The 23,861-nt window shown below is 40.1% G+C and overlaps 1 protein-coding gene across 2 annotated transcripts in view; it reads left to right on the top strand.

Annotated features, from left to right (window-relative positions):
* The window catches only part of MEIS1 (Meis homeobox 1), a 133,967-nt gene that overhangs the window by 99,646 nt on the left and 10,460 nt on the right, over positions 1-23,861 (top strand). For both annotated transcript variants that reach the window (XM_032410832.1, XM_032410833.1), the window contains exon 9: positions 10,191-10,267. In XM_032410832.1, coding sequence (XP_032266723.1) covers positions 10,191-10,267 — 77 coding nt within the window. The remainder of the gene's footprint in view (positions 1-10,190; positions 10,268-23,861) is intronic.

The following is a 23,861-nucleotide window of genomic DNA, read 5'->3' as shown; positions in this document are numbered from 1 at the left end:
TTATTCTTTATGCAAGGATTTTTCCTGAATACTTAATGCTGGACAGGGCATCTGTAAAAGCAATAATGATTACTGATTACGGTCAACAGACTCATTCCAAAATGTTGTCATTGTGTTTCATCCTCCTTGTCTTTTCCCTTCATGCTTTCAAAACCTTTTTTTTTTGTATTTTTAAAGTGGAAAAGTGTTCTTCAGGTTGGGGATAGGTCTCTTCTTAGCTGGCATGCTCTCTGAAATAGTAGAGATGAGCTGTATGTAGATTGGAAAAGATCATCACTTTCTTGGAGTTTATTGTAAAAATCGGTCATGAACTTTTTTTTTTCCCCCCAAAAAAGTGGCCTGGGATGGTGTGCCATTGTTTTGTTTTATCTCTTAGAGTGAACTTCTTGGGAAAGCAATCTCCTTTATCCTTTCTTCAGTCCTGTTCTCAGCTCCAGAAGATGGAGAACTTGAATTTCATTACATTGCAGTTGGAGACGGGGAAGGGAAATTTTGTGACAAATAAACCCAACAACAACATAGAGTGGATTCTGGAGAAACTTTGGGGGAAATTATAGCTGAGAAAGACTACTAGGAGAACACAATAATTAAGAGCATGCGCTGCAGGACTGGACTGCTTAGGGCTCCATCCAAATTGCAAGTAACAGACTCCGTGCCTCAGTTTCCTCATCTGCAACGTAAAGGAAAAAAATGCCTCTTAGGCTTGTTACACAGACTAAACGAGTGAATACTTGTAAAGCACTGAGAACATTGCCTGGCACAGAGTAAGCATTGCATAGATGTCACTTAAATAAAGTAAATAAAAGCAGTACTGGTTTGGGATTTATAGATCTGAGTGAGAAGGATGCATATTTGTTGAAAGAAGGCTGCTAGTTTTCTGGTGTTTACCTGAAGCCATCTACTTATAAATGCTAGTTGAGGCATTTTGGGTGTCCCTGACTTCAATTGCACTCATTCATTCATACAACAGATATTTATTGGGCACATAGAACAGGGCAAGTTGCAACATGAATGAGAATATCATTTGTGTGTTTTTATTAGTAATCTAAAATGTAATGATTCCAAATGTCATTTAACTCACATTTGATTAAGAATCAAATAAAAAATGAAAACAATTGGCAAAAAAAACAAACAAACCCAAAAACCCCAAACAGATACAACAATTTATTTCAAAGCAGGCAATTTAAGGTATATTTTAGTGGAGTTGTATGGAATAGCAGGCATTTGTTTCTATGACCCTTACAGAGTGTTCTTGTATACGAGCCACCCTCATTCCTATATTTATAAGCAATGTTACAAGCACTAGTAAAGTGAGAGATGTATTACTTCCACTGAGTTTTGTATCTTGTAGCAAAATCTGCTACTGCTTCCATTATCAGAACTGAGTTGTAGAAATAAAAGACTCAGACACACCTTAAGATAATAGCTTATTCATAAAATGAGTAGTAATCATCATGTATATTCATGATTAACTCATCAGGGAGGAGTGGGATTTTCCACCCGTCATTTAAAATACGAAAGAGTTTGGAAGTGAGTTTTCCCAACTTGTACCTTACCACCGAGTTTCAAATCCCAGCTCTACTACTTACCAGCTGTGTGCACTTGAGAAAGTTCTTTGTCCATTCTGTGCCCAAGTCTCCTCATCTATAAAATGGGTATAATAGTTGTGCCTACCTCATAAGGTTTTGTGAGGATTACAGGAGTTAATACATGTGAAACATTTGGAACAATGCCTGGTACAGCCTCATTCCCTAATTTGTGTTATCATTACTACTTCTACTACTCTTACTAATACTACTGAGCTACTATTAACAAAGTCCCTTTAGATGGATGCTGGAGGGAAAATGTGGGATAAGGTTCTGGGGAATTACCTGTCACTCCAGGGCTCCAACTCTGCCCCTTGTTGTTTGCCTCCCTCTGGGGCAGAAGCATGGGCCTGCAGGTGGGGGTGGTGAGGAGGAGAACAGCAACTCTCTCCTGGGTTCACGGCTGTTAAAATGCAGAGGAACATTCAGTCATGGCTTGCCACAATTAAGAACTTAGTTCATACTCCATTATAATATGTGTTTGGTTTTAAAATGTAGCTTAAAATAGGGAATGGAGTCTGGGAAAGAAACATCTGTGGGAGTACAACCAAGTGGAAAAACTCAGGGGAGGGCGGACCTGGCCCCAGAACTAAGTAACTGAGAGCTATCGTGCAGTTTTTTTTGACCTAGCCAAACCTCACCTTCCTCATCTGTGAAATGGAGCCAAGCATAGTCCCTACTCATAGGGGTCACCAAGAGCACAGGCAATAGTACATGTAGGGTGTTTGTCCTACTGACAAACAGTAAGAGTTCAAATCAAAGAGCTATGATTTTAAATGATTCCAAGGGGGCACAAAAATGAAACATGACTTTTCTCCCCCATCCCCACCCCCGAGCCCCTACTCCTCCCACCCTGTTTTTCTTATTGGCCTTTTTGTGTTTCCTTTTATAGCCATGGTCTTCTACTAAGAGAATCAATATTCAGGGAGTTCATTAATAATCATAACTGTTCAAAATAATTTTAGCACTCTTCATGAATTTTAATACTTTTAGGAGGAGGATATAAGTAATTGCTAATTTACAGTCTAAATTTTTTGCTTTAATGCATATACTTAAAAATCCTCCCATAACATATATAGAGAGAGCTAATAGAGAATAGATCTAAAACATTGTCATTGTTACAGAATTGCAAGCAACTTTAAAAAATCCCCAACATGAGGGACTATGAAATCCCTTACTGTAAGTATTTGGTTTTTTTATTTAGTGTTTTTATGTTATAGTTATTTGATATTTACAAGAAATTAAAAGGTCAGAGAGATGAGCCAGGCAAGGTAGTGTAGTCTTGGCCTCTTATAATTGACTATAAAACAATGTTTTCACTGCTGTGTATTATAAAGATAGTCTCATTAGTGCAAAAGTAAAGATTGCTATGAAATATTACCCAGCGTTCAACTTTTCCTGCCACGCTTCTGTCATTTTCATGTGATAAGATCAAGTTTAGAGATTTCTACCTGACTTCCCTACTTGCATAACTCCACTAGCAACTTCTCCTACTGCTGCTAGAGAGACAAGAAATGAGAGGGGTTGTCTGGAAAATGGCTTGACGAGGCTTCAGAAAAAGCAAGTGCGAGCAATCAATGGAGCACGTTTAATCGGAGCAGCTAGGCAATCCACGAGCGTTGGTGGAGAATTAAAAAGCAGGTCAAAGTCCTGTGACTTCACTGATGATGCTCCAAACATTCTTGGCTTCTTAGCCAGCACCGACAGCACCGTTCTTCTTTTGATTCCAGCATGAGTGAGGATGCAGGACCCAACTACTATGCATTCAGGCTCTGTTCTTCCACTGCGCAGTACCCAGCTTTTGTAATGCAAATGGGAAGCACAAAGTGTCTCTTTGATAATGTGCAGTCAAAAGACAAAAAAGCATTCACTGAAACAGTAAAACTAATTCATAAAGCTGAAAGACAATAGGGAAGCATGATGGATTTTTTTTAAAGGAAAGAAGTATCCTAGATCAATGTAATTGTCGCAGTGTAAGCTATTCAGAGTCAATGCATAAGGGGAAAATGGCTGCAAGTTTATTTAAAGCGGGAGAAGTTTTTGTAGGCAAAAAAATTATATTAAGCAAATATAAATACATTTGGTTAGCAAGTTTCTGCTTGTCTTCTGAGAGGCCAGATATATAGCTAGTTATTTTAATTTAGATCCACGATACTCTCTTAGTGTCAAAAACTCTGTAGAAGTTTGAAAAGAACACAGAGATCTAATGGTTAAAAGCCATATGGTAGCTTTTTTTTTTTTTTTTTTTACTTTAAAGGGAGTATCTCTCCATCACATACCAGAGTTTAGCTCAAGGTCAACTTATATTAATGCATTAAACTTAGCTGTGGAGGAGGCGAAGGGCTGGAGGAAAAAGGATAAAAGAAGTTCCGAAATTGTTCTTCCAACATATTCAGCCAAGCAACAGAACATTGCCTTGATAAGGGGTATATTGGACAGTTGCCATAATTCCTCCTGTTAGATCAGCTCCCACGGTACCTATTCCCATACCTTTTAAAGTATAGCATGTAACATTTTGCTTGAAAATTGCTTCCACCTCTATTGCTTTGTTATAGCTGTTTTGCAGTTTCGGTATAGAGGCAGTTCTGTGTCACAAGAAATTACTAATCTGAGGCTTGAGAAGGGGCAGCGTAGCCTTCCATTATCTCACCAGTGAGCTCTGTACAGGATTATTTTCAAATTTTCTGCTGCCATTACAATGTGCTGTTAGAGTGGGCAAGGCAGGGAAGGAGGGAACGTTATTGAAACTTGGTTACCAGGGTAGATAAGATAAAGTTCATCACTGTCTTGGCATCCACATTTGCAGTCAGGGGTGGAAAATTTGATGAAAGGCGTACATTTGGTCAAGGATATCGTTAAGATATAAGACTGGACATTTTCCATCTGTGTGTACTGAAGAGTTTTTCCTTTGGCCATGGATGCTCATCTGAAATGGTCTGCTTGATTGTTTAAGTAAATAAGTTTTCTTCCCATAAATTGTAAACTTGTAAATACCAGATAACTGGCATCAGCACCCCGCCCCATCCCAACCTCAAGAAATAAAATCGAAATTGTGCAGAGATAACTTTCTTTAGCACGTTGCCATTTTCTTTCTGTCACCTTCTATTCTTTGGGGCTGATAAAATGACAGTTCCGACTTCACTTTTATGTAGGCTATTTTTAGATTTTCTTGACATTCTTGAACCATTTCTCTTACGCAGGCCGCATACTCCAGGGATCAGTTTATTCTTTGATGGGGTTATTAAGCAATCACTGCTGTACGAGCTCATTATTAGAAGTCGCACTTCAGAGCCAGAAACACAAAGAGGGACAAACTGTTTCTCTTTCAGCAGGAGACTTATCCCGGAAAGGAGAAGTCAGGGTGTTGGTTATTGAAATCAGGATGATCAGATTGTGAGCTATTCCCTGTGGTTGGGGTCCCATTCCCCACCCCCACCCCCCACCCCCAAGCCGCTGCCTTTCCCATGGAGTCCATCATCTCTTCTCTCCCCAGCGAAGCCAGCCTAATACACGTGCGCCGGGCTAGTGCTGGAAGGGAGGGTCAGCTTTACCCTGACATAATCACTCTTTTATGGCTTTCACTCATTCCTGAGGTGTTAATGCAGATCAAATGGGAAACACTCGGGAAAGAGCGCTTGCAGCTACTGCCCAGCCTAGCTGTCCCGTCTCAATCGTTAATTCTGATTGTAAGATCTAAAGGTAATTTTGTTTGCTCTCTTAATGCGTTCAGTTCTCCCAGTGGCCCCTGCATATCCTTTCTCAAATTCCCATCTTGATCAATTGTTTGCAAATAATTAAGCTTTTAAGAGATAATGGCATGACGCTAATGTACACAACAAAGGCGAGGTCTCCTGTCACTACCTATTGGACTGTGGTCAAATTTGCTTTGATATCCCAAAGTGATTAGGTTGATTGGTGTAGCTGGCAAGTGCAACCCATCTTCCCTTCATAAGAACCTCCTGATCTTCCTTAAAGGGGTGTCCTTGCCATTAATAGCAAAGGTGTTCAGGAGACCGGCAAGGGGTGACCTAGGCTCTTGGTTGCAATGGTTTGGAAGGAATTTCCTGATCTTCCTTAAAGGGGTGTCCTTGCCATTAATAGCAAAGGTGTTCAGGAGATCGGCAAGGAGTGACCTAGGCTCTTGGTTGCAATGGTTTGGAAGGAATTTCCCATTCTCTTCCTAAAATGGCACATCTCTTTATCTTTTTTGTTTTTTTTGTTTTTTTTGTTTTTTTTTTTTAAAGATTTTATTTATTTATTTGACAGAGAGAGACACAGCGAGAGAGGGAACACAAGCAGGGGGAATGGGAGAGGGAGAAGCAGGCTTCCCGCGGAGCAGAGAGCCCGATGCGGGGCTCGATCCCAGGACGCTGGGATCATGACCTGAGCCGAAGGCAGACGCTTAACGACTGAGCCACCCAGGCGCCCCTCTTTATCTTTTTTGTAAAATGATGTCTACCTTTTCCCTCTAACGGCCTCACCAGCCCTGTGGGCATAACACAACAGGATTTTGAATGTTTTTACAGCAGCCTTGCTCGTGGCATGTTGGGTTTTTGTCAAGCCGGTTTTTTTTAAGTCTACAAAGGAATAACTCATACTGCCCACAAAAAGCTTATTTAGGAAAGATGCATAGGATTTAAGATATTTAAAGATACTGGATTTCAGTTAAAAGCTTGCTTCTTTGTGAATTTTTGGCTGACTGTGGATTAGCTACCTGAAGTCACAGCTTTCATGTGATTCTAGCAATTATGGGTTTGTGTTTTTTTGTTTTGTTTTGTTTTGTTTTTTTCAGGGAATTAAAAGTTTGTGGGACACGCAGGCCAAGAACTATGAGAAAAAGAAAAAATTCCATCTCCCTGCCATAGACAAGGGTTTAGGGAATTTTGTTGACACCTTTCCTCCCACCCCCTTAACAATGACCAGATTATTGTGACATTTAATTTCATCCAGGCTCATTCATTTCTATTAAAAAATATATATATATCCTGAATGACTGAAAATTGTTTAATGGAGACAGAGTGCTGGGTCTCCATAGCTTGAGGCTGCCTAGCAATTATGCTGCATGAAATTAGACACAGTTTGTTCCAATTACTTAAAATCAGATCACATGAAAAGTGACAGGAAAAAAAGGCTAGAACTTTCTCATTTTATGATATTTAAATTATGAAATCAGAAACTGCATGATGTGAAGAAACAACCTAAATCTGCGCTGAAATTTTGAGGGCCATTGATTGCTCTTTGAAGCTGTAATGATTCAGGTAATTTTAATGATCCAGAGAGAATTTTCCTGACACCACCTGCATAAATAAAATGTGAGTTCCATTTGCTTTGTAAGAATGGTTGTAAAACTTACTCACAAACAGGCATGCAAAAATACTCTTGAAAACACAGCACAAATAAATGACTGTGACCATTCTCAATTTTTGAAGTAACTAAAGGTAAATGGCATAAATATTAATTTTTATCCAGTTCTGGTCATCATATTAAGACACAACCAACAAGACAGGGCAAAAGGTATTGCCGTCCAGCTATAGTGAAGTGAGACTGTTGACATATTTATTAATTCTATTGAAAACCACTGAGCTTTCCACAGGACCTGAAAAACCATAAGCAAATTACAGAAGATGTTACAGTTTGGAAACGACTTGTGTACATGGGTCTACAACTTTATATGGCAAGGAGTGCCAACAGCTTAGATGCTAAAATTTGTGTTTTTCAAAATCAGGCTTAGAATGTGGAAGAATTGCAAGCCCGGGTAACCTCTAACTTTGATGGATCTTCAACTCCAGATGACAAAATTGAGGATTAGAAAAGTTGTCCCTTGTTTGAAAGCTCGTAATTAGCGAGTGGCAGCGTAATTTATACAATCTAATGGGGCCGTGTATACCTTATATACAATTCTTCAACTAGTGTAGACAGAGAACTTCTGTATATCAAACCCTAATTCAGTATCTGTTCATAGGATAAGAGGTTCATGTGGTTTGTATTGTGCGGCTGGAGCTATGTTTTAAACCTTAGGGTAGAGAATTGCTTTTAGCTCAGTATCCAGGCATGAGATTTTCCTAGGATGACTGGCATTATGTTGAGTAGGGGGATTGTCACCTATGATCTTAGCCTATTATGAAGTTTATATACTGTTACTTGAGAAGAGTGGGTTGACATCACTGTTAGGAATGAAGTCAGGAAAGTAGCATTGTGGATCTCAAATTGGATTGCTTATCCCTCCTGTGGGCTGTTGAAAACATTTTTATTATACATTTTGATGTTGCATCTGAGTGGAGAGTATCTGTGTATCATGGCAGGACGTAGCCTCCTTCCTGTTTCACAGATATTTACTGACCTCCCATTATGTGCCACGCTGGGCTTTGAGAATGGTGAATGCGAAAGTCACTACTTTGGAGTTGCTAGGTGAGTGAGAGGAGGCGCACCCACAGGACCCAAATCATCAGAGCAGGTGTTTCAGAGAGCGATGCTTTGCCATTAGGGAAGAAGGAAAAGCCTGACGTGAGAACAGTCAGGTAGGCTGGTGGACACTGGGTGGGTGAGGTTTGGCCTTTGGGCTGAGACGAGAAAGTGACCCCGGAGCAGGAGCCTGAGTGGTAGGGATAAGGTTGGTGTGTCGGAAGAACAGAAAGGAGAACTGTGTGGCTGGACAGAGGGGTGGAGCAGGGGAGGGTGTGAAGAAAAGGCCACCCAGTCTGAGAAATGGGCGGAGCTGGATGGTGGCGTGCCTTGCAGGCCATAGTAAGCAGTCTGGAGGTTTTGGAGCGGGCATAAGAATGAAGATTCTGGGCGCCTGGGTGGCTCAGTGGTTAAGCGACTGACTTCGGCTCAGGGCATGATCCCACAGTCCTGGGATCGAGTCCCACATCGGGCTCCCTGCTCGGTAGGGAGTCTGCTTCTCCCTTTGACCCTCTCCCCTTTCATGCTCTCTCTCACTCTCTTTCTCTCAAATAAATAAATAAAATCTTAAAAAAAAAAAAAAGAATGAAGATTCTGAGAGGCATTTGCCACATCCCTCAGTCATGGTGAGACTTAGACACTGGAAGGGAAGCAGGAAATATCGCTGAGTTGTGTGGCTGCTGACCGTGTCTTTCCCTGGCCAATTTGCTCACCTGGAAGACAGGAGGGACAATAGATTCCATGTATGTCCCTCAAAGGGATATAATGGGGATTAATCACCATCCTGTCTGTAATATACTTGGAGCTCTTTAGAGAAAGGCACTATATTCCATGAAAGCAAAGCCTTATTCTAATTGTGTATTTATTGATTAAGTGACAATCAAAGACAATGCTTATGGGAAAAATTGCTAACATCTCTGCTCTCCACAAATGAATCCCACGTGTACAGATATAGAACATATTTAAACTTACATATAAGAGCATTAAAGTGGTCATTAACGAGCCTTCTTAGCATCTAATCAGACATTATTAATGAGATTAAAAGCTACGTTAATTAACATTCAATAGACCAGAATATAGTTTCCAATGGCACAGATAGTTAAATTGAGAGTTGAGGGTGCCCTTTCTTATTCATAAGGGAATAGAGCATTGACTAGCAGAACAATTTTTATCTTGGGAGAATTTCTTGGGATGCAGCGTTTCAAGCTGGTCAATGTGTCCATAGATGGATACCATGTCCCGCTTCAGAAACATGTATTTCAGATTTAGATATAGTTCATTACTGAACAAAAAGTATTTGTGCCAAAACTAATTTCAGTAGAATTCCAAACATTCTTTCAAGAGGGTATGAATTTCATTTTATTATCTAATCCTGTAATACTTTTTTATCCACTCTAACTCATGAGGAACATGGCCGGGCTTGTTCTTAGCATGCAAAATATGCTGGTCTTTGACCTTGTATTGGCCTGTGTTCAGAATCCCAGCATGTGTTGACATTCAGATATGGAAACCAACTTTGGTTGAATGTCATTTGTTTGTGTTTCAGAAGAGCTACAATGATTAGTGGTTAAAAAAAAATACACCCACTTTAATTTTGATATTTGCATCTGGCAATATGGTGTTTTGGAGGGAAAAATGTCATGCTAGCAAAGTGCTTAACTACTGGGGACCTCAGCTAAGGTGGTTGGTCCAAATGGTTCAGCTTTAGAAGCCCATGGTTCTGAAATATGAAAATATTATGTCAAGGTGATATGCTTTCATATCATCAAAAAGGGCTTGTCCTTATTTTAATCCTATAAAATACAGTGAAGATCATACTAAACTTTCTGTGTTTGCAACAAATAAGCCTTTAAAGGATAAACTCAGTATCAAGGTTCTGCAAGTATTCTAAGTAGCTATTTATACACTTCACTAATCTTTGTAATTGGCTTGTCTTTTACTGCCATTAATTAGATGATGTAGTATTCCATTAATAAGAATGACACACCTCAGCATTTTTACCTTTAATTATAGACTTCGCTGGACACTTAGGCTATTGACAAAATAGCCTAAATATTGCCTGGTATACACATATTTTTTTTTTACAGAGCATATGTGTTTATTATTGAATCCCTAGCCCCTAGCATTGCACCTGACACGTGATATATGCACTATCTGCCCAAAGTATATGTGCACACATCTATCTTTTTTGTTCTCTTTCAGCACCCTTACCCTTCTGAAGAACAGAAAAAGCAGTTGGCACAAGACACGGGACTCACCATCCTACAAGTGAACAATTGGTAAGTAATTTGGCTTTGTGTTTACACACAATCTGTTTCCCCCCTCTGGCAACCTGCAGCTAATGTTTTGCATTAAGAAGACACACCCGGTTGTTGCTGTTTTCCCTGGTGGCTTGTGGATCCAAAGGTGAAAGTAAACGGTTGACTGATGGGTGAGAGCACTTGCTAGCATGGAAAACACACACACACACACACACCCCAACATTGCATTGTTTTCCATTGCCTTTAAAATTGACAAATTTTAGGCATAGTATAAATAAGTGTTTAATTCACATTCACTGTGGCTCTATAAATGGCTTTTCCCCCTGCTTTAGGATAATCGATAGAAAGAGTGGTATCATCCTGTTTTCTATGGAACAAGAAAATCCACCATCACATATCAGTCAGGTTTTACATTCAGTGAATAACTAACTGCAGTTATTTTGTTAGGGCTGAGCATTCGAGGGTAGTCTCCCGTTTCCTCCCATCTTCCGTCCATGGAAAAAGAGAAATTATTTATGTTTCCACTTTGAAGCTATTCAAAACCTGCTGTATCTCCGGGCTGTGCAATACTGTTTCTAAATAAATGTGTGAATTCCTGATTTGGGGGAAGCTGAGATTCCGTACCAAGTACCAGCCAACAATATTCTGACAATGTACGGTGGTATGGCAATGAGGCTTTGGGAAAGTATGATTTATTACCCTTTGTGAGTGTGCTGAAAGCCAGGTTCATATAATCACCCAGAGCTAGTGTCATATTGGAAGGGGTATCGAAATCCAATATCCTCTCAAACTAAGTGTATCTAATTAATTGTCCTAATATTTTTAGATTAGTGTTTATGATGGGGAAACCTTATCCTCTTTGAAGTAAAATCCAGAAAAGGCTCACAGCCTGGTTGGGGAAAGGGGAGAACTGGGAATGCCAGTTTGCAGACAGAAGTATTTCTTTCTGTTCAATAAGTGTCAAAGATTAATATTATAGAATCTCTGATTACATGGCCTAATCCATTTTGGTGAATAAATTTGTTCTTGATGTCCATTGCACCTACATTAACAGACCCTTCTCTGTTAGAGAGCCTGGGAGCCTTTGGGAGAGATTCCAGATATATTAAACCCCATTAAAGAAAATGTAATTTCTGTCAATATAATCCCATGTATTCTTCAATTTAGTATTTTAGAGATAACAAGCTACTTACAATATATTTGCCTTTGGAGGATTAATTTACAAAGTGCACTATCTGCAAGACACAGACAGACTCACATAAGCATTGCTTGTAAGGGTTATCAGTTTCTATGACCTTACCGCAGCCTTGGGAGATCAATTTTTGCAGCCTTTAGTCAAGTGGATAGGGAGCCAACGGAAGCCATACTGTACCCACATGTGTTGCTAGGAGTGTGTCCCTGCTGCGGATTTTTGTTTGCCTATTTGTGCCCTCTATTGTATCTTAATTTCCAAGACTGTTGATACTATATATTTGAACTTAAGCTTCAGGTCCTCCTGGACAATGTTTATAGGGTAGACCATCAATTTTGCATGCACGTCTGAATTCAAATGTATTTTCAAGGTTAAACCGATGATGCAATTTTAACACAACGGAGGCTGTACTAATGTTATTTCCCTGGGAAACGTTCCCATTTGAGGGCCAAGGAGTGGCAGGGCGAACTCTAATTAAGGAAGGCAAAAGCGCTGCCCTCAGGTGATCTATCACACGCGCCATCTCTCTTCCTCTGCCATGTCCCTAGCAACCCCTCCTCTATAGACATTGTTACCAGAGAACAGATCCCAAGACAACGTTCTTTCCACAGGTAGATGACCTTCAGGGCTATTTCCTGTGGCTGCACGGGCAGGCAGGCATTCCTGGGACACCAAACAGTATGCAATTGTCACTTACCCAGATTCTACTGGGCGACCATAAAGCAACTTCCTCAGTTTTGCAGGTAGAGGAGGAAAAAGGGACCTTAAAAAAGTCATAATACTTTTCAGAGTTATATGCAGGCTTACTATCCACTTCACATGGATATTCAGTTCTGCACAGGTACATAAATACACGTCACTTTCAGTTCTGCGGGCTGTGAGCCCAGTCGTGTTCTCCACGGGCCCTGTGTACTGCGCCTGTTTCTCCCTACTTCTCTACGGAGTTAGAAGTGACTTTGGCTTGCACTTCATTGTTTTGTACTTGGCGACTCTTTCAGCTCTAACAACTTTGTGGTAGAGAATTTCCCTCAAGTAAATCAAAGTTGTAAGAGAGAGTGTTTCTCCTAAGTTTGGTGAATAATGACATTCCCGTGTTTGATTTGAGATTCTAATGGTTTCTTAATTTTCATCCAAACCTTCAACTTTTAAGGAGCTGAAAATAGATTTTTTTTGGCTTTGAGTAGGAAATAGGTTGCAAAAATGGGGAAACCCAGATGGTATTGTATAAAAACCGAAGATGTCAGAGCATCTTAAATTGTGGCATCCTTGAAGACTAAAAGCAGCAGAACCACTAAAGGCTTTTCATTTTACTTTACCTTAATAAAACATTACACAAAGCTTTCTTGAGAGCTTGTAAACATTTTTTCCTATATTGAACATCAAGCCCAAGTTCCTTCCTTCTGGAAATCATAATTAAAAGAAAATCCTCATTAGTATTTTAACATTTCCCCTTCACTTCATTTAGCCACAACATTAAAAAATGTGTGTCTTCCCTCTTGGATTTCTTAAAACTTGTTAACACACATGTACATTTTGTACGAACTATGAGTCACTGTTGAAGAGGTTTAATAAAATGCTGAAGGGCAGGTTGGGTGTAGATCAGTCATAATTATTGGCAGCAACATCGTGTATCAAAGTACGCAATATGAAAGTGAAAAATATAAACTCATGTCTAGTGGTGAGCTTGTCTTAGAAACACTGGCCTATGCAGCTTTAAGTTAGGTTTTGACTGAAACAAAGATGAGCAAAGTTTGGTGTGTTGTAATGGCTCTTTCATCCCATCGCTGAACTGATCTCCCATCTCTCTAATTGCCATGAGTGATACAAACTACCCACCTTGGCTAGCCCAGGCCAAAGCAGATGGGATCTGGGGGGCGGGCGGGGGGGGGGGGTGAGGAGACAATAGGGAGAATTTAAATGGAAAACAACAAGACAGATTTGATTAATTCAAAGAAAATTTGGATTAAAAGAAATAACTCTTGTAACTCTTATGTTTGATCTATGTGTCAGAATGAAAACAGAGAGGAGGAATCTTAAAATCGTTGCTATTAGTGCTTATAGGAACTGGGCCTGGGGATGGAATGTGAAATTTATTAGATGGGACATCGTAGGACAAGTCTACGCCAACAAATTTTTTGAGAATTGAGGCAATGATGCAAATAATTTGGGTGAAAATATTTTTACCTTAATTGTAGAAGTATCTGAGGCAACTGCATGTTTTTAAAAAATCAACTTCCCTAACTCACTGCATGAACATCTCACTCTAGCATGCTGTGGTAGACCTAGACTTAAAAGCACGGTAATCTTTGAAATATAGTATGTGCTATACATTCATGTATTCTTCTTTCTTTGCTTTCTCCCTCCCAATTATGATTTGATCCCAAAATGAGCAATAATAGCATTTGGGACTTTTGCCTTTTTGTTTTTCCATTGTTGTTGTGGCTATGAAAATTACTTCTGTTATATCAGCCGTGAAAACATATTACTACAATGTTGAATGTTTTAGTCATTTAAGCAGAAACTTCCTACATTTTGAGATGGTTATTTAGATCTTTAATTATTTAGGTCGAACTTTAAAGAAAACACACACACACACACACACAAAGTCAATCCTTGGTTCTTTTTTTTTCTCCTGAATACACCAACTTTATTTTTTTATTTGGAAATGTGAGTGTAGAATGGCCTTCCTTCTCTGTTTTCGCAGCGGTGTTGCAGAGCTGGGACTTCCAAATGATGCAGACTTGGGCCTGTGGTTGTATCTTCCTTGCTGGATGCCTCAGACAACATTCTGCCTCAGCGGAGTTCTAGCCTAGGGTGTATTGAATAAATTTTACAGTTTCTTTGTTTACTACTGCTCATCCAAACACTTTCCCATTAAGGCCTAATGTTAAATGATTATTTCTTTATGCTCTGAGAAAGCAATATGGATCTTAGGTGCAAAATATATAGTGTATGTGAAATGCAGTCTGTATGCAGAAAGAAAAATCACTCTCCATCAGTTGGGTGCATAAAATTCCAGGGAGCATCTTAACATCTGAGGTGACACTTTTTACAGAACTATCACAGCTCTACCATTCTCAGATTTAGTACATATACCAGATTTTCCTAGTTACTTCATTTACTGCCTTCAAAACTGCAAAGCATTCAGGCATCACTTCCCATTTATTACCAGTGGAGGTGGGGGGGAAGTATGTTATCCTTAGAGATTTATGCCACTGGCAGGTAAAAATGTAAACTTATTTTTAAAAAATAGGATCTCCCTTATAATAAACAGATTCAACTGTTAAAGGTCAGGTTTCTTTCTGAGTTATGGTAATAATGTAGCAAATACTTTTATAAGTAATCAAAGATTCTATAAATATAGGTACCTGTGTGGATGTAAATGTTAAAACATTCACAAATTATCCTTTCAACTTCTGTGATCTAAAAATCAATAGGGGGTCACAGGGTTTCAGAGAATTGCTCTGCTTTTTCTTCCAACATAATTTAATAATACATTTTACAGATGTTGTTTAAACATTAGGCACAGATTGTTTTGTCAATAAAGCTAAACAGAGGCATGACACAAAAGCAAGGAAAACAGATGTAAAAAACAGTGCAAGAAGCACTGGGTCATTTGTTTGCTATTCAACTGCAAAATGAAAGTGCAGGGTGTATAGTAATTTTCCTGGCCTAGAAATCACCTAGGGATGGAACAACTTCACACACAAAAGATAATTTTATTAAGCAGGTGGTTTAACTTTTTCCCTTGAGGATTTCAGTGTAACCCACATTTAAGGTAGACTTCCTAATTGATCAATGGGGTAACAGGTGCAATATTCTTGAAAGAAGAAAGAGAAGAAGGAGAAATAGAGGTAGAATAACTCTCCAGCATGTTTCAGCATGGGTTGTTGCTCTCCAAGCCCCTGCTAATTGCTATGCTTTTCACCTTGAGTGTCAGTTCTAGTAATATTACCTTTACCGGCGCTGACTGTGGCCTTAGATTATAGCAATCAGTAATACTCACTAGATAAAATACTGTCTAGCGCATAAGAAAAATATTGAAATCAGTCAAAAAATGTTTAGCTTGCATATTGCCTGAGACAGAGCTGGCGAGGTGCCAGGCAGGCAGGGTATTATTAGGAAAGCTGAGCAAATAGCTTGCAGGGAAAAGAGCTGTGAATTTAGAAACCTTCAGGTATTGTCATGTCAGAGAGTCTTAGGAGTTCAGCAGAGACGCTGCTTTTGTCTGCAGATTCTAAAAATTTCCAGCAAACAATCCTCTTTGAAAATGACTCTGCAGTCTGTTAAATATACTTTGTCGTAAGTTTGACTCAATAAGTTTGCTCAGAGCTTCCCCCGCCTTCTGTGTGAAATCACGCCACCGTGAATCCCGCGAAAAGCGGAGAGCCCTCCTGAAGGGCTCGGTGTTGGGCCACCGGGCCGGGCGGAAAAGCCTGCCCCTTCCACCGCGGGGCCCTGAGTCTACGTGAGAAAAGAAAGAGGAAGGTGTGGGACGAAGGAAAGTGCATTCGAAAGTCCGAATACCGGTTGGTGTAACTGCGGTTTCTCCTCCAGCCTGCACACAAAGACAGTTTCTGAGCTTTCCAGGACAAGACAGGAGTGTGATGCCTGAAGTGGGGAGTTGGTACAACCTGGGCAAGTACTTCAGGACCCCGTGGGGCTGGGGTTCAGGGGAGGCCCAGGGCGGAGTGAGTGGGGAGAGTGATGTATCTCCATCATGATGAGCCCAGTGTTTCTGAATGTCTGTGATCCCTTTCCAGGCTGTGAAACCAGTGGTTGGTGGTTGACTTTGAACATGGTATGTAGGTCAGCAGGACTGGTTGCAAGTCCTAATTAAGCCAGATTTGTTGTTTTCCGTGTCTTGGCGCAATGATCTGGTCAGAGAAGTGGAGACAACTGCCTCTGTGGCATGCAGCCTGGCAGAGCGGGACCTGACTCCCATTCACTTGCAGGCAGTGTGGCAAGTGAGGGGGCAGAGAGGCATAATGGGTCCAGGGAGAAGAGCTGGGGCATCCACGGGTGGCTAAGGAGCAAACTCCCCTGTGGGCCTTGTGACAACATACAATTTACACAGACGAGTAAGGGGAGGGAACATGCAAGAGAAAGAACATGTTGAGCTGTCTTCCCCACTCCTCACCAGTTAGACGTGTGTCCTTGATCAAGTCACTCTGTCTCCATGGGCAGTAGCTTCCACTGCTAAAATGGACAGAGGGCCCATTGATGGGACTCTGCGCCTCTTCCCGCTCTCCTATTCTAGACTGCGTGGGACTGCCAACCAAAGAGAAGCAAGGCGATTGCTCTGAGCCTGCCTCTGATTCCCGCTTTACACCAGGACTGGGGAAAAACCCAGGGCCTCTGATAAAGAGACAAACGGGGAAATTAATTTAAAAAGTTGCTACTTTCCTTCATCTTAAATAAGCAAATCAAGCACCATAAAATAAAAACGGGATGAAATTAAGCGTTATCACAAGACATGAAAAACCTGTGTGCTGTCATTTTAGGATTCATAATAAAGATAAATCAGTTGTTTTTAACAGTGTGCTATGAGTTTGTGAAGGGCATGACAGATAATAGGCTTGAAATTTCTGAAGTTATTGTACAGCAAAATTTGTTTTTTCCTCAGGCGTTCAATCTTTTTCTCTCGTAATTTTGTACATGACAAACTTTTTAGTGGGTGCATTAATAATCTATAAGTAATGGGTTGTCAGGTGTCAGTTAGATAAGATTAAAAGACTGTTTAAGCATTATCCATTTGCTTCTTTGCATGAGTTTTATAGGTCAGGAGAAATAACTTTTTGAGTTGTGGTTGTATGTGCCCGGTGCCCCCCCTCCCCACCCCCCATTTGGCTCTGCTCCAAGTATGCATGGAAGAACTGTATTACATGACATAAATCCTGCATGTGGGAGCAGATTTGAAACTCATGCTATGTGAATCAAGGGGACAAATGTCTCAGCTGTCTTCTGTAAACTTGTTTCAGTTTTTCAAGTGTTACCCTTTTTCTTCTCAAAGGCAGCTCTATAAGGGGAAAGGGCCTCGGCTGAGAGGGACCCTGAAGCCTTAGACATGGGGAGTTTCCTAGCAAGTCAGGTTTAGGTCTATTCTTGTCAAATCTGTCTTAAGTGTGTTTACATATAGTTTGCCTTTCTGGTATTTTCTGCTTGCACAGACCTGATCTCCACCGATTTTGTGTCAACAGTTGCTGAGGCTGGTGCTGGGTGATTAACCATTGAGCACTGAAGCCCCACCGAGCTGTGCCCACAGAGACCCCTCATCTCTCTCTTACCTCATCATCTTGCTTCAGGCTGCACACACCTAAAACAAACAGCATTTCTGAGTGGTTAAAAAAAGCAGCCTGAAATATTAAAAAAAATGGGGCAAATGTTGCCTCCTTGTTGAATAAAAACGATTTTCTCAAAAATGGAGTGAAGCCAGGGGTGTGGGGGGTGCGGGTGGAAATGTTTCTGAGGGTAAACGTCCTCTTTGATTCAGCCCGCCGCATCGCTCCAATGCGTGAGTACCCAGAGTTTTGTGTAGATGCTTAGGTATTTTGTATTGCTTCTTTCCTAGTTTTTAAGGGGAAAGGGAACATTAAAAACCAACCAGGCAAACAAACAGTAATCTCCAACAGCAGGGATGCTTATACCTTTGGCAAAAGAGGGCTCTCCCTTTCACTGCCCGTATAGTCATTGGTATTTTCCTTTTCATTTCCATTCTTATGAGGCTTTTAAGCCTGACCCATTAGCATGGGAAATAATGAATACTATCCAGCTCTTGACACCTGAACAATAACAAATAAACAAAAAAACCTTAATCTGTTGCCATCCTTGAGAGCTCTTCTTTTCCTCTTTACCCTCTTAACCAATGTGACTAAAGGACCTAATGACTCACAAGATTGGATCTGATCATTGAAGAAGGGAAAAAACATTTGCCTTCCCCAACACAACTTTTTCAGGCCGATGGGGATTATTGGTCTTGGGTTCTAAATGTGATTTAGCTCAAAAATGGATTTCTTGTCATTGGAGAGATCTGGCTTACTATTGCTAACATCACTGTATTTTAAGAATCGTATATTGCCTCGGGATGGAAGTTAAATGCACTATGATTAAAAATACGTATATTTACGTTTCCAGTACTTTCTGTCCTAGAATGCTGATTTGAATGTAAATCAGTCGTTTTGAGAGTTGTTGTCCACTTGCAGGGTTTGTTGGCCTATATCCCTTGAACATCTGCTATGGTTGATTTTATTTGATCCCTAGTTTGGGTCAGAGTTCATATGTGCTTGGAAGGGCAGGGAGTAGGGGATGTTGAAAAAGCTAATGGAAAGAAGCGTACATGTCCAAAGATGTCTGATCTCAGCTCCCACGGCTGGTCACCTGGCAGTTCTGTTTACAGAAAGGAAAGTACAATAGGTTACAGCAGAGATCCCCATCCTTAGGGCCAAGTGGGGGCTGAGAGGGACTGGGGGCCAGAAAAGGCATATCAGAATCATTGTGAGTGAATGTAGTATAAAAAGGCCTATTGAGAATTAACTTTTGATTTTAGTCAAGCTCTTTCTTTTAAGATTCCAAATCACAAAGGGATATGAGATTTTGAAGTTTATCACAAAAGAGAATGGATTAAAATTTTAGGAACATCATGCTGCAGAATGTCAGAGCCCAAGTCCTGGATGGGATTTAATGCACCATTTGACAGATGGGGCTCAGGGCTCTACAATGTAATGCTGCTAATGAGAGGCTAGGATGGGGCTGGTTCCTTGTTCGGCACCTCTTCTACCCTTATGCATTTATTATTAACAGATTTATTGAGATATAATTCACATACCATGAAATTTGCCCATTTAAAGTGTACAATGCAATGGTTTTTAGTATATTCACAGATATTGTGCAACCATCACCATAATCACTTTTAGAACATTTTTACCATCTGAGAAAGAAACCCTGTAGGGGCGCCTGGGTGGCTCAGATGGTTAAACGTCTGACTCTTGATTTCGGTTCAGATCATGATCTCAGGGTCGTGAGATCGAGCCCCCCCACATTAGGCTCCACGCTCCGTGGGGAGTCCGCCTGAGATTCTCTCCCTCTCCCACTCTCTCCCACTGCCCCTCCCCCCCATGCTCTCTCTCAAAAATATCTTTAATATAGGGGCGCCTGGGTGGCTCCGTCGTTGCGCGTCTGCCTTCGGCTCAGGTCATGATCCCAGGGTCCTGGGATCGAGCCCCGCATCGGGCTCCCTGCTCAGCGGGAAGCCTGCTTCTCCCTCTCCCATTCCCCCTGCTTGTGTTCCCTCTTTCGCTGTGTCTCTCTGTCAAATAAATAAATAAAATCTTTAAAAATAATAAAAATAAAAATAAAAATAATTTAAAAAGTCTTTAATATATATATTTTATATATATATATACATATATATATTATATATAAAGAAACCCTTTACCCTTTAGCTGTTACTCCTCCCATACTTCCATCCCCCACTCTCTGTCTCTGTAGATCTGCCTATTCTGGACATTTCCCATAAATGTGATCATGTAAACATGTGGCCTTTTGGGACTGGCTCAGACTTTGACTTAGCATTTTGTTGTCAAGGTTCATGAATGTAGCAGAGAGCAGTACGACATTCCTCTTTATGGCTGAAGAATGTTCCATTGTCTAGACAGACCACATTGTGCCCACCTTTTGTGGCTGTAAGCGTTCGTGTGTACGTTTTTGTACCATTAGGTATTTTTTGAGAATCATAATGACAGTATCTCAACAAACCCTTGTCTTTGGCTTAAAATTTGCAAAGCTCTTTTTATAGACATTAACTCACGTGGTCATCATGGTTCCCGCACCTGAACACTACTATGATCTCAGAGCATTGAGTGGCAGTTTTCCCACTCAGTCCTCACACCCTTCTCCCTGGATGCCGCTCTGACTCTCCATCCTTGGCCAGTGTTTTGGCCGTAATAGTGATGAGTGATATTGTTCAAAGAAAAGGATAGCCACTCAAGTGAGACACACAGCTTCCAAATTTCCTCAGGGTGACTTAGACGACCCTAAGCATTTTCCAGAGATTTGACAAGTTCCACGAGGAGGTCATTTTATTAGTTTGTTGCCTTCATTTGAAAAATTTTGTCATATACCTCAACTGAGAGATTTTTGCCTTTGAGTATAATTGGTATAACTGGTTCCATTTGCATTTAAGGCCTATGGATTACATTTTGATATATATTACATAGAACTCAGGTTTCAAGCTTTACGAATTGAAACAGAAGTTACAATGAACCTTCTAAGGGAGAGAGACGGGCCTCCATTCAAGTCAGGCTTCATTGTGCCATTCTGTAGTCTAACCTGCGACCAGGTGAAAGCAGAAATCAAGCTAAATTTTGAGATATCCTTCCTTGGCACTCCCTTGGAGTGGAGACTCCAGGCCTGGGAAGTTTTTGGCTAGTGATGGCTTGGGGAGCTGAGGCAACTAAAGGAGAGATCCTCCAGAAAGGAAGGAGCTCAGAGACACTCCAAAGGGGTACTGGGATCCTGTGACACCTTATGTATGCCAGAGCTGGTCCCCATTCTCACACAAGAGGGTTGCAATTCCAATCACGCAGGGGAAGTTTTACTTGGAAAAAAAAAAAAAGTGCATATTTGATCCTTAGGGTGGCCATACACCCCAATTGCCTCAAATATTCATGGTTTAGACTTATTGTCCAGCATAATTATTAATAGTGTCCATTTACTCTCAAAAGTGTCTGACTTTAAATGATAAATTGTGTGGTCATCCTATGTATAATGGAGAGTGGCAGAACATTAAGAGCTGTTTTAAATAAACATATTTATTCTGTAATGTTTAAGGGATGCCTAGTTAGATGCAATTTTATTTACTTTTTGTGAATATGGGAAAGTTAGAATTTACACAAAAAATGGCTCAGCTTAAACTAAAGAGAGACCCATCTATTCTTTGAAGATATTATTATACCTACTTTAGCTTTTTCAGTACTATAGGAGGTTTTGCTATCCTAGATTGCCCTATCGCTTGTTCATTGCGCCAATAATCATTTCATTTTATTTTATTTTTTATTTTATTTTTTTTAAGATTTTATTTATTTATCTGAGAGAGAGAATGGGAGACAGAGAGCATGAGAGGGGAAGGGTCAGAGGGAGAAGCAGACCCCCCGCCGAGCAGGGAGCCTGATGTGGGACTCGATCCTGGGACTCCAGAATCACGACCCGAGCCGAAGGCAGTTGCCCAACCAACTGAGCCACCCAGGCGCCCCGTGCCAATAATCATTTTAATTCCATATCCCTTAAGCAAGCCACTATTTGTCTTATATTTGTGCAGTTATACAAACTCAAATTTGGCAAATTGTCACATTTAAGTAAATATTGCATAAATACCATTTTATTACATATGCTTTATATCAATGGATACTTAAGATATTTTTAACTCTCGGGCATTTCTTATGCTAGTTCTGGCAAGATAGTCCCATAATTTATTCCACTGGTTTTGGAGCCTAGTGCTTTAGTGATCTAGGAAGTCATGGGTAGTAGCAGAAGAACTAGAGATCGGCCACTAAAGAGCCCCCCCTTGCTTTGAATTCAGGTCAGATTAAAGGATTTAGCAAGCTTATATTTTTTTAGAATACAAAATCATTGTATAATTTGCTTTCAAGGAAAACTTCCCATAATATATAATGAAGTGATAAAGTATTTGAAAGTTATTTTAATACTTAATACATGGGTTTGTTATTACTTTGCATTATAATTTTCAGATAGTGATTTTTTTCACTAGTTGCTTTGAAGAAAATTTTATATGTAATTAACTTCCTCAGTGGTCTGAGACAACTTCAGCTCTTTCTAGAGTAGTTTGACAAATACACCCATCACTGCTAGAGAAGGGGAATCTCCTCAGACTGCTGATTGAATGGCTTATTGTGATTGTAGGAAATTTCAATATTCTGTTTCTAGAATGGATGGAGAGCAGAACATGTGCTCCCTTCTCCCCTCCTGTCCACTCCCCTCTCCCACCCTCAGACACACAGATGACGGATTGCAGTCCTGGAACTGTTGGATCCGGAGGAGGTTGAGAAACTGGAAAAAGGTGCCAGAAACATGATTTCATAAGGTTTGACTTGAGATTGAGTCAACTTTCTTGAGTGTCTTAAAATCGTGTTTTATGAAATTTTATTTCACAAAGAAAGGGAGTGTAGGAGGCTTGGACCCTGAAGACTGCCAGTTACAGATCATTAAATTCAATAAGTAAATGTAAATCTGAAATGAAGAAATCCAACAAAAGATTTTGAAGTAGATTTTTGTTTAAAAGAACAGAGAGTTATTTGAGAGATAGCTAGAACTCATTCCCTGCAGGGTTTGTTTATAAAACAGGCCTTCAAGTTATTAGGAAATGCTGACTTTAAAAATATCAAATACATAGTATATATAGTTTTATTTAAATGATTGTGATAAAGTTGGAAGAAACATTAGGAAGGAAATTCATGGACTAGAAGAAGAAGAAAAAGGACAAAATTCTGGAGTTCAGCAACTAGCTTCCAGCGTGAAATTTTTTATTTGAAGAATTTTCAGAAGTCTTAATTCTATAAAAATATTTATAGAGATTACCTAAATGAATTATATATAGATTAAATATTATATTTACTTGCTGTTTATTTTTAATTGATAAAGAATAGTTCATGTAGAAATCACCAGTACTTATTCTTAAGAATGCATGGTATTAGTTTTTACTAAGTATGTATATAGGTATTCCTAACTAATACCTAAATATTAATCAAAGATGACTGTAATTAATACTTTATTTAATGGATAATATAAATATAGAAGGCATCTTCACTAACATATCTTGCTATTTAATGAAATCTTCTGTTTAATATCAAGTTGATAATTTTAGCTCCTTGGGCATAGGAGGGTATTGTAAAATGGTATTTCCCCATACTTAAATGGGTAGCTACCTTCGTGCTGACTATTCACTAAGCCTTGTTGGCAAGAGACACTATGGGGATGACTGAGAGTCCTGTCATTGTTTAGAAACAACAGCATTTTGATTTTACGTGGTTCACTGAGTTGGCTGTGGCATGCTAAAGTCACACTGTGGGTTGCCCTTAATCATCAGTAAACAAGTAGGTGGTAAACACTGAGGAAGAGAATTCATTGAGTAAAGGTGAAAATGCTATTTCTGAAGGGGAGCAAGTCATTTTTCCTTAGCATTGTTAGTATTACAGAGAACTTGTACAAGGAAGACAAAGGGCATAAGAGTAGAGGAAAAGGGCAAAGCTATGTGGAAAATGTTGTCTGTGGAACTGGGAAAATATACCCTGTGTTTGGTTCTAGTGGATGCCCACTGTGATCTCGCCACCCTTCCTGGTTCTCACGAAGAGGAAACTAAAGTTAGCCTCCCGGTTTTGTGGGAAGTAACCGGGGCACTGAGTGGAG

Source organism: Phoca vitulina, unplaced genomic scaffold (assembly GCF_004348235.1).
Source record: "Phoca vitulina isolate PV1807 unplaced genomic scaffold, GSC_HSeal_1.0 scaffold12, whole genome shotgun sequence".
Classification (NCBI taxonomy): Eukaryota; Metazoa; Chordata; class Mammalia; order Carnivora; family Phocidae; genus Phoca; species Phoca vitulina.
This window is presented reverse-complemented; position numbering and strand designations above follow the sequence as displayed.